Source organism: Poecile atricapillus, chromosome 6 (genome assembly GCF_030490865.1).
Source record: "Poecile atricapillus isolate bPoeAtr1 chromosome 6, bPoeAtr1.hap1, whole genome shotgun sequence".
In the NCBI taxonomy this organism is placed as follows: Eukaryota; Metazoa; Chordata; class Aves; order Passeriformes; family Paridae; genus Poecile; species Poecile atricapillus.
Genome location: NC_081254.1, coordinates 9,495,985 through 9,508,135, shown reverse-complemented (window position 1 = coordinate 9,508,135; position 12,151 = coordinate 9,495,985). Strand labels below are relative to the sequence as shown.

At 37.2% G+C, this 12,151-nt stretch overlaps 1 protein-coding gene across 2 annotated transcripts in view; it reads right to left on the bottom strand.

The window, feature by feature from the left end:
* The window catches only part of CCDC6 (coiled-coil domain containing 6), a 52,893-nt gene that overhangs the window by 19,020 nt on the left and 21,722 nt on the right, over nt 1-12,151 (bottom strand). For both annotated transcript variants that reach the window (XM_058841120.1, XM_058841121.1), the window contains exons 3-4: nt 6,876-7,004; nt 465-568 (exon numbers count right to left, since the gene is read on the bottom strand). In XM_058841120.1, coding sequence (XP_058697103.1) covers nt 465-568; nt 6,876-7,004 — 233 coding nt within the window. The remainder of the gene's footprint in view (nt 1-464; nt 569-6,875; nt 7,005-12,151) is intronic.

Here is a 12,151-nt window from a genome sequence, read left to right as displayed (position 1 = left end):
TGCTTTCATACATATTTTCAATTTTAGCTGTTCCAATAATATAAAGCTTCACTGTCTTAACTCCTACTAAAGCATTGGCAAGTCTCAATGACATGAGTGCACACCACTGAGAAAAAGCTGAAGTTTTCCTTAAGCAGACAGGGAAAAAACAAGAGCTTCTCATGTAACAAACACAGTAAAATACCATGAATTTAAAGCTGACCACAAACTAGAAGCTTTAAAAACAGGCTGTTAGCAGTTGAAAAAATTCAATAAATTCCTTCAAGCTTTCCCAGGTAATTTTTTATACTGGTTAATGTCCTTTAAGCAATCAATGTGGCATCATGCAGACAAGGAACTACTAAATCTTCTAGGTTTTCACATATTAAACAACTCTTGTGGGACAGAGATGAACATATTTAATCCAGAACATGATGCATTAAAAACCTCTCCCATAGTTGTGAGTGTACTGTAACAGGACAAACCGTTTTTCTGCTTCTAGCTTATCCATCCTCTTCCAGAGACGATTCACTAGTGCTTCTTGTTCCTGTTCCAAAGTATTTTCAAGGTCAATCTTCTCACGTCTTAGCTGGAGAGGAAAAACAAGTATTGAAAATGATGGGCATGCGTTTTTTGCAAGGAAATGTCATTAGGAAAGCTCCAACAACATCATTTTACATAATGCTTTACAGGAGCAAGAAGAAGGGGAAGAAGAGACACAATTCAGGTACAACGCACTGGAAAAATCAAGAGATTCAGTAGTTGCACAGAGTTGTTATCCTCTTAACACAAGCTCTTCTCAGAGAATTTGTCTCTGGCCAATAAGCAGGAGCATGAACCCTGGACATGCAGGCACTGATGATATGACAAACCTATTTAAAGACATCTCCTATTCAATGAATCCATGAAGTTCTAACTGAATTTACTGTTCACTACAGCAATGTTTGTAAAGTTTTTGAAAAGTTTTAGATGTTTTTAGTGGAAGAATCAGTGTCATGGTTTTAAAGCAGTAACTAAAAAATTACTAGAAAACTTACTTATTTCTTGCTGTGAGATATGGATTAGAACAAGAGCAAAACAGGCTTAAAACTTAAAAGGAATAAAGGAAGTTTATTAACAAAACTACAAGAATAAGAACACCAGAATAAACCTCCAGAGAACTCCTTTATCCCCCACTACTTAACCATTCCCTCATTCACATGACAACATAGAGACAAAAAAACTTCGGAACTTGGCTGTTTAAAACAGTCCCAATTCCTGCTAGAGTCTTTTCATCAGCCTTTGTAGAGAAACAGAAGTCTTCTTCTGCTAATCTATGGAGTTTCTCATAAGAAAACTATTTCTGTTATAGCTTTCTATTTTTCTGATGCCAGCTGCCCGGAAATCCTGTCATCAGTTCACTCCTCCCATTTCACATCACTCTGAGGTGTGTTATGGGCCAGTGAGTTTAGGGATGTCATTTTTAAGGATGAGTTATTCAAAGGCAAAAGTTCTTTTCATCTGTCTCTGTGAGCTTTCCTGGAAACAGTTTTCTCATCGCCTCTCAAGGCCTCAAATCTTTAACTATTACTTCATCTCACTCTGTTCCAGCACCTCAGTGTGCCACAATTACTCCACCTTTTGCTCAAAATCCACACTTTGAACACTCCATTCCTCTCAATATACTCTGCCATGAATAAAAGGAGTTTTTTCAGAACACTATTGTCCATCTCCATAGCTTTAACAGAAAAATATTTCAGCTTATAAAGCATCTCCTTATTCTCTACTTTTTCTGAAGCTTAATTCTTTTCTTTACCGTCTCTGATAGTTTATAAAGTCTCTTTACATGTTGATTACTCTCTTTTTCTCTCTCTGGATAAAAGGATTAATCTGCAAGTCTCATCTGGGTAATGAAAGGGTTAAAATCTTGCCCAGGCTTTTGTAGATGGTTCTGTGATCTCTGCTGGAGCAGGAGCTGGAGCTGTCTTCGATGGAAGATTCTTCATGGCTGCTCTGCAGAGTGTGATCACTGTCTCAGCACGCTGCAGGTCAAGAGCTTTTTCCTTTCTTTACTCGTCAGTCTCTGGTGAGTTCAGTCACAGCAAAAACTGCAGCTGAGCCAGGGACCGGCCTGGCCCAGCCAGAGCCTGGGGCAAGCCCCGCAGGCCCCATCTCCCGGCCGGGAGCCGCTGGGCCCAGCCCAGCCCCTGCCTGGGCCACATGGGCTGGGCAGGGAACGGGAGGCCAGCCGGAGCTCTGTTACCTTTCACAGCCAGGAAACCAAGACACAAAGAAATTCCCAGGCTTAGGTTTTAAAGGGTGGTGTTCAGAGGTTGATCTCATTTTTCAATGGTTAAAACTGCTGTCAATTCTTAGAAATGGCCAGCTGTTGGCTAGGAGAAAAACTCCCATCAGCCACCAGCAGTTTTAACTTCCTTAGGTGTTTCTCTTTGTTTTCTTAAATGCCAATCTATCACACACAGTTAAGTAATCCAGAAATGGAAATGTTTGCCTCATGTGCCTAGTGTTAGATAAACTAAATAGATATTGTTAGATATAACAAAAATAGTAAAGAAAAAGCTACATGAACTGCCATAAGTGTTACTGAATCAATCCTTACTAGCAAAACAAATGTAATGCTATCTTAGAAAAGGTTTTATAAAATTAAAAGCTTTATTTGACGTTAATCACGTTCACTTATTGTGTAAACAAGCATTCTTGATTCTACTACAAGTTAATAAAAGACATAAAAAAGATATAATGTAGAACCTTCTGCTCTAAAGTTAATAAAAGAAGATATAATGTAGATGAAGAAGAAACCTATTATTAATGTTTAATTATAAATACAATACAAGTATTACTAAGACAAGAGAATATTAGGAGGCATAGATAATCTTACTCCCTAGCAATATAGATGAACTCAAAAAGTTGTCAATAATGAAATATCTGGGCACAGAGCAGCTCCTTTACATGTGGAAAATAGCATGGAAGCATTTTTCCAAGGCAAGCCTCAGTTAACATCACTTTTCTGCCGGGCAAAAAATCTCACATTAGAAAATGGAAAGACTGAAAACAGAATTAAACTATTTCCATTTATTACATCACTGGCTGAAGGGCTATTGCAGCAGCTAAATCTGTAAACTATTAGTGCTAACCACTAAATTAATACTGAGAAACCCAAACAAAATATAACCTTACACACTTCAGATACCAGTGCAAGTTTAATGAATGCACAACTTCTTCCTTAAAATGTTAGAGGAATTAGTTACTGTGAACAGAAGCAGACATATGTTGATGAGTAATAGGGAGAATACTTCGAGAAACACTGTCTAGCAAATCTTTCCATGTTTGAGTTTCCAGATGTACATTAACAGCTCAGGGAACCTACATCTCAATAAAAGAGAAGTCAGAAGCTACAGAAAATGTCCTGGGAATCTGCACACTGTGCTTCTACATTAGCAAAACCCCGATCTCCACTATATTGCACAGCTATCTAGATAATCACATGATGAAGAAAGTGTGAATGCAGGTACAACCTCTGCAGCAATGCTTTTTGCTTCATTTCAATGCTGCATGGCTCAGACTCAACTACTCTTAGTCTTTTTACAACTATGATCTAGCAACAAACAAACCACTAAAAACATACAGGTGAAAAGATATCTTTTAATGGTAGGAAGAAGAGAACACTGGAATTTAAAGACAGAGTAAATTATTTATAAGCCTGGATTTGAAAAAACTAAGATTACATTTAGTCTTATAGCAACCATTACCAAGGCAGTGCACTAAATCTTCTTGTAGGTGAGCATGCACAATGGCAAAGTCAAACCATCAGCAACAATACACAAAGAAGCTTTGTGTTGTGCTCTGAAGCTGCTCTGACCAAACACCAAAGAAACAGATGAAACTAGGTGAAACAGACCTAGAACTCCACATTTCCAGTAATATGAAAACATAGTGGAAACAAACATCTTCCTTTCTTGGTCATGAGTGTTGAGCCAGTTTTCCTCCTGTCAGGATTTTAAAGCTTGGAGGAAGAACACCTTGAATGGCACCTACAGCAGAAGCAACTGCAGCATCCTGTTTAGAGCTGTGAATAATAAAAGAACTGGTGCAACTGGCTTGGTACTCAATAGTTTCAGGTGTACTTTGAAATGTACTCCAGTCAATGAATTGTTTTACAAATATGGTAATATTCTGAAATAAAATAAGCAGGATGGGATTATGCTCAGGACCAAGCCAGCAGCTCTGTAAATACTAGTGTCACTCTACAGGGGTTCAGAGCAATCAGACATCACTTAATTTTGACCATTAAAACCAGGAAACAAGGAAGCATGTTGCCTGCTTTTCAGACCTTAATCTTCCCTTCAGAGGAAAATTTCTTTTAACCTTACTCACCACACACCTGTGTTTCCTCTTACTCTCTCTCACACACTTTACTTAAAAATGCAGCTAAAATATCCATTGTATGTGTATCCCTGTATTATTGCTTTGTCAAATGTCCTGCCAACTTATTAACAAACACAACTGTTCCCTCCTGAAATGGAGGTCTTCCAAATCAAAGTTTCATATGTTCATCTCTTCCTATGATCACTATCCCAAATTTCACTTCCCTACTTCTCATCTCCACCCTGCCCTTTGTAGCTTTAATTCTGTGCTGCCTTCCAAAAAAATCTTTCCCCAAGATTTTACCATCTCATGATCTTCTCCTTTCAAAGCAGACATAGGAGATGATTATTAACAGTTGTTATTTCTCATCTCCTAACTGCATCAATTCTAGTTTATCACTACACTGTATGAAATAGAAAAGCAATTAAAAATAGTAACAGCAAGGGTACACACACTTAGTAACAGAAGACTACACACACTTGGCCTCTGTAGGGCAATCCTGACAGCTATTTATTTCCTATCAAATCACTGAACTGTAACACAGAACATTATTGCTTGTTTTAACTGAGCCATTCAGTTAATGAAATAGTCTCATGCTGTAAATTTCTTCACCATTTGCCTTCAGAGAAGAATGCTCTGCTGACTTCAAGCTGACTTAAGAAATTATTTCAGGTCATGTTTGAACCCTAAGATCCAATTTAATTTTTATTAAGGAATAATATTCTATGCAACCACAAATCAGCTACCTATTGATCACCTGTGGTATAAGCAGTTCAGATGAAAAAACGCAAAGGAGAAAGAAAGAACACAAAGCATAGATAATCCATGTTCTCTATTTTAAAAACAACATTTTAGTGAACATATGCTGTAATTATCTGCTCACTGATTAGTGGTAGATCTCAATGCAGCCCAGCTCAAAGCATTGCTGTAGTTTTCGTTCCAAGCCCTGTTTAACAGGTGTTCTGAAGGTTGTGTTGCAGACTGGCAATCCCTCTTCCTTAATTCCCTCTGTGTGCAATAAAGGCAACATGTCTCTCCTCACAACTTCGGGTTGCTTCTTGAGAGGTGCAGCACATGCCCCAAGGCTGCTGCTTCATCTGGTTAATTAGCACAATCAGCACTTTTAATTTGTGTGAGGAAAGAAAGTATGCTGAAGCCCTAAGTAACTTGACATTTACTCTACCTTACTGTGAGAGAAAACAAAGGCATATGGTGAATTACACATAAATTCACATGGAATTTCTAAGCAAGACTTACAGCCAAATTTTAACATCTTCACAAAGTTTTCAAAGCCAGATACTAAAGACCTTTGTGCATCGATGCTTTTTGCACAGTGTATCATTGACATTTAGATGCAGCAACAAGTTTCAAAGTTTATGATTTCACAAATCTGTCTGTCCAGAAGAACGAGACAAAAATAATACCATGAAGATTTCAGCTGTGGCTCATGCTAGCATTTTAAAGACTATGACAGCTTAGTAGTTAAGCTAACTTTGCATTTTGATTAAGTGGCAGCCACCACCACCTTGTGGCTAAGAGAGTTATTTCAACCTCATGCTAATTTCCAGGCTGATTTGTTGGCAACTACTTGTAACTACCTTTTAATTTTTCAGTTTGTTCCATAGGTCTCTCTATATAGAACATTACCAGGAAAATCAAGAGAACTCACTTTTTCATTTAGACAGCCATTAACTAGTTTATCCATGTCAACAGAAAAAGGAGAATCATACAAAACTGGTAACAACTCAGATTACCAGCAACAAAAAAGTTCCACAGCAGAAGAAATCAGAGATAACACATGATACTTACACCACCTGAATTACTGAACCTGCACACACCAGAAAATCTGCAGTCCTTTTACAAGCCTACAGGTTTCACCAGTTTGCCCTTTAAGTCAAAAGGTCTCCTGCTGACACCATTGACATGCTTTGATGCAGATGCCTAAAATCAGACATAAGAGCACTCCCAATGTCTAAACATCCTGTTGAAACACAGCCAAACAAGTGTTTTATCTCTGCTATCTTCATGACTGTCTAAGGAGAAAGGGAGCTGGATGTAGTTGAACTTCAAGGCGTCTGAAAAATACACACAGCTGACAACACACAGTTCCAGGGCTGTGCTATCCAAGCTGCCACCAAAACGTGACCTAGAGCACAAGACCACGAACAGATCATTTACTACCGTGCTTAACACGAACAGAAATGTCAGCCTTTTCTCACCAGCAGCATGAGTGGAAGCTGATGAACAGCAACAAACAGCATTATTTACAAAAAAGCATTTGCAAAAGTCACTGTCGTCCAGCAGACATGAAGACCCACAGAAAGGCTACTAATAGATATAATGGCCATGAAAAAAAAAATCATCCAAGTTTCTCATAATAAATTATGTTACTTTTCTGTTACTTTGAAATTTGAACTGACTTTTCTATATTCTCAATACTGCCCAGTTTCTTACATGCTTAAAACATTAAGTCAAATCTAAGACAAAAGACGAGTTTTTTCTCAGTCGTAATGGTGAAATGAAAGGGTTACCTGCTCAAGGGTGAGCTGCTTCGAAATTGTATCATTTTCCAGTTTTTTAATCTTCTTCATCAGTTTGTTCACTTGAAATTCCTGCTCCTGTTCCAAATGCTGCTCCAGTTCAGCTTTCTCATGTTGCAGCTAAAAATTTAGGAGACATGTAAATATTTTCAACAAATAAAAGCATTAACTTAAGCACCTTCTATACATTTATTTACACATTTATTCCTCCTGCATGTTAAATTCTCTATGATGCTTCTCAAGAAACTTCAAAATGCACAAGTCTCCCAACAGTCCTTCAAAAAGGAGCATTTTAAACTGCGCTGCATATTTACAAAGCAGAGAAAAGTACATTTCCAACTACCAAATTCAATCAAATCAAAATAGGTTCTTTTATAAGCTATATATAATGCATTATAGACATTTCCAAAGTAAAAAAATCTATCATAATGTTCACAGAAGCATTAATTTTAATCTAAGTGCCTAATCTCAAGAACACCCAAAGCACAAAATCCAGGTCTTGGCACTTCCTTCTCTGGGCAGCTGAAAGCTGAAAATTGTGACTGAATTCATACTAATTAAATTGCTGTACAACAAGTTAACGAACAACAAAAAGAATTTCTAATTTATATTCCTATGCTATCAAAATCCAACTGCCCTGATGACATAAAAATACTGGTTATTTCAAATCAAAGTTATACAATTTCTTAATACCAAAGGGTTTTTTTTTTTTTCATTTAATATGTCCAATGGAAGAAAAATCTAACTCTCAAGGCTGTCAAGCAGATGGAAACAAAAAAAACTCCCTCATTTTAACATAAAGTATGGCTTGGAGTAGAGTCCCTCTGAGACAGGGATCCAAGTCTTCCTGTGGATAAAACAGAGTGACTGGTACCATGGTACAAACACATAAACCTGACTAAGGGAAAAGTGGATGTCACCAATAGACAATGGTGCTTATTTCTTCTATGCCAGCTCTTCTGGCTAGCACATAACAATCTGTAAGATCACAGTGTTTAAAGGTGTGAAGAAAACCTGAGGAAATGGAGAGACACCTCACAGTCAGAGACACAAATCAAGGTTTCTGGATAGCCACAGTAGAGGAACAGACTTAGATTTTTAAACAAGCTAAAATTGCTCACTTGTTAATTCAGCTCCTTTTGCTCCTATTTAGAGACAAAATGGTCCATGAAGTGCAGCCTGGCAGGGAGATCAAGGCAAAAGGCTCACGGAGGAAGAGCACCAGGCAGACAGCAACTACTTAGCAATATACATATGGGAAAAGTTTGGGGTTTGTGTTTTCAGGGCTTGTCAATATTGAGATTTGATTTCTCACAATTTAAAACAAATACCAGAAAATAGCAAACTTTTAAAACAGAAAATATTGGCTTCATTTTACAAAGAGGGAGAAAAATATTACTGACACCTCCAAAATAGATGAGTGGTGTCTGTCACTCATATAGGGTAAAATAATTTTTCCCTTTTATTTCCTTTGATCACAAAAACAAACCAAAAAAATAAAAATCCAGTTATTGATGAAACCTTAATGCTGAAGAATAGAATTGCTAACAATGAGAAAATATCCCCTGGTACAATACAGGTGGATAGTGTTTATTTTACTTAGTAAAGTAAAAGAGTTTTCCCGAACTGTTTTTAATTATATGCAATTACAGTAACAGTCTACAAATATACCTACCAGCTAAAAAGAAGGAAAAAAATGTGTTAGAAAGTGTCACCTTGATACCAGTGTCTTGGTACAGACCTTGAACTGCATATGAAAACTGAAGGAGAATTTTCAGCTCCGTAAGATTAGAGATGGGTTTGGTGCAAGAAAGACAGTGACTAGTTTGAAGTGAGAACGAATGGGGCTATCAAACACAAAGCTTAGCAGCAGGAGTGTGCCTTAGTTCACCTAAGTTCTAAAGAACTACAGCAATACTTTCTCTCTGCAGGAACAAGTGTCCTCATACAAAGGGCCACATTTATCTTCCTTCCCTACTGTACTGGCTTACTTTTGAGCTAGTGGGAGGTGTTTTTATGAAGTAATGGAGTCAATAGATGAAGTTCCCCCTTAGAAAATGAACCCTCATTTATCCCCCAGACGTTGACCTTGTGCAGCCTATTTTTAGGTATTCCAGGCCCTCAAAAGCTGTCCACTTTTTCCTTCGCTGCATCCTGAAAGTCCTATTTATTAACAATTTTGTATCAGCAGTTTGCCTCCTCTTTATGTCCAGTTGTTCATCAAATAATAGATAGATGAGCTGGCTCTGTCTATTCCACACAATCCCATAAGCATCTTTGAGATGACGCGTGGTATTTTTGAGAGCTAAAGATTAATAGCTTATGTTTACTTCCAATTTTTTAAAGAACTGTCAAGAATCACACTTACATAAAAAACATTTTTGTACTGACATTCAATTACTTAACTTGCCTGACTACACATGCTGTTATCTTGGTATGTTGTAACATCTTATTTTCAAGGACAGCTACTTGGACCAATTTGCATTTCCAAAATATAAGGATGTTAAAAAAAATCTGATTTTGATTAATACAGGTGCACAATTTAAAGTAATTGACTCTGCTCTGCAACATTAAACAATATTAAAAATAAATTCTTCTTTGGAGCAGCCTTGTTTTACAAATGGTAAATTTTCAAGATTTACTACTTTCAGTTTCAAAACAGTAACTCAACACATCCATGTCTACTGCTGCAAGAACAGAGCCTGCATTAAAGTGCTTCTCATGATATTCTGCAAAATACAGCCACCATTTTATAATGACTAAGGATTGAAGATGCTATAATTTTTTTTTTCCAAGCTTTCCAGAGACTTCATCAGGTAAACAAAAATATAATTACATGATGTTCACAGGAAACAAGAGTGAATGCATACAAGGCTTATAAGAACTTTATCAGGGATGCACGTGGTAAAAATATTTTGTTTACTGTAAGATCTCTGTTGAGATGCGTGTGCTCCTTCATTCCTGCAACACTCAACCTAGAAAATTAATAATTATGTGAAACAAAGGAAATCTATCTAATAAAATTGTACATTCATTCATTTGACTTGTAGAGGCAGTGAAAGCTACAGTCATAAAAAGATATTATTAAGCAATGGCATGGCACCAGAAAGACAGTATTATTCTTTTAGGTTGAAACACTTTCTTTTATGTGCTACCATGTCTGTTTAGACTCAGTCTGGCATATAGTAAAAGGTTTCAAACTTAATTTCTTCTGATATTACAAACCTAACGTAAGCCTGTGTTTTATAGCAGTGATGCACATAGTGTTGAACTGGGGGATACTTGCTGGCTGTTAGGAGGAGCACTGCAGCTCCCACATATAAAACGCTTTAATGTTCTGGGAGCTCATTCTGGGCCAGGCTCAATGAGAGGCATAAACCTCTACAATTGTGACAATGGTCTGACAAAGGAACAAACACACAGGCATCATGAAAGAAGAAGTCACTCTGCTAGGTGCTTTCAACAGAAAAGCAGTAGTTTTGAAATAGGCACAGAGTTGTAAATACTTGAAAAATTGAGACAGTGAAAAATATATGCAGTTTAGCAGAAGTACCTCTCCTTAGTTCCAAAATGCAAAGTTTTAGACAAAACAACAGATTCACATGCAATTTTTTCCCTTATTCATCCAAAAGGCAGGAAGCCATTTGCTGTACAATGTCTGACAGCATGAATACTCTAAGTCTAGTTCCACATCAGACCAACATTGCCTGGCAAACCCAGAGATTAAGAGTTAATCCCAAACAACAGTGGAGCAACCAACTGGAGGATACTACATCCCTAGTTAAGTCATTATCCAAAGTCTGCATGTAATTTAGCTAGAATTCTCTCCCGAGCAAAGATGCCAAAAATGGAAGTGGGCATTTATGACCTCATTATTCTCCTAATAAAGACAGAATTGCTACACTCTAGTGTGCAATGGTAAGTATTGGCACTCACAAATCTCAGGAAATGAAAAAAAAAGATTATAATTATCTTACCTTCCCACTCTAAAAAACATTAGCCAGGAATGTAGCCCCACACTTGTAAAATAGGAAAACTATCCAATTATGGAAATGATACTGTAATAAACTCTAAACTGACCATGTGATGTGTGCTAATATTGCCCTGTTTTCCAAACTGTGAGTTTGTTTGTATTATCTTCTCCTATTTTTAATCTGTTGGTGTACGTGGGTATAATTTCCAGGATCCATCACTGAAGAATCAAAACCTTCAGACAACTGATAAACTTTCAGAAAACAAAAAACATCAGTTATTATTTTCAGTTCTTTGCTGCTTAAAAAAATTGTCTGTAACTCATCAATATTCTAATGTCTATGATCTCTGAAGAGATAAAGAATTACGTCCACGGAAACATATGGTAATACTGAAATGTTCCCTAATTCTACAGGTAGACTCTTTAGTGAAAGGGACCATTTCTTCTATATCATTTATAAGCTGCCAACCACTTTACTGATATTTAGGAGAATACATCAATATTCTGGTCTTGTATTTGCAGCAATTGTATCACATCAAAGACATAATCAAGCCATGAAATGAGATCTGCATTCAGCATACACACAAACAGAAAGATAGTTTTAATATTAAACTGTTTGCATTAAAACAAGTGTTCCACCTGTACTGCAAGCCTTGAGCCACTGTAAAGATATGAAAAGTCATGCAGAAGTATGGAAAACAGAACCTGCTGTAAGGCAAGTGTAAGGGAGGGGTTAATAACATTTGTAGCATATACCATAAAGAGAAACACCACTGAAGACTATTCACAAGCCACAGAAGTTTCAGCTCTGGCTTTGTGGAGAAGCGATGATATAACCCTTATCTCTTCTGCACACTGAAGTTTTCAGGTGAACCTCTAAGCAAGAAATTCCATGACATTCATGCTTCACAGGCCAACCACCAACACCACCACCAGGATGTTGACAGCTCTTTTTCAAGTTACCTGGGCTATTATTCAGAGCGCACAAACTTACAATTCACTTTCAAAAATTGCTACCTAATGGTGCTGAGAGAAATGACACAGCTTCAGGATGAACAATTTGGAACATAGGTGCACTTATGAATTGCCATATTTTAAAATCTTCTGGTTGACATAACCATGTTTATCAAAGGCTAAATGAGGCTTACAGCAAGGCTACATGGAATGAAATCTAAGGCTGCAGGTGGTGGTCAGAATTTTACATCCATACTCTTGTAGTTATGGCTATACAGCTTTTTCTTTCAGCAGAAGCCTGCAGCTTGCCTGCTGGAAAGTTGGGTAATATTATTCTGCA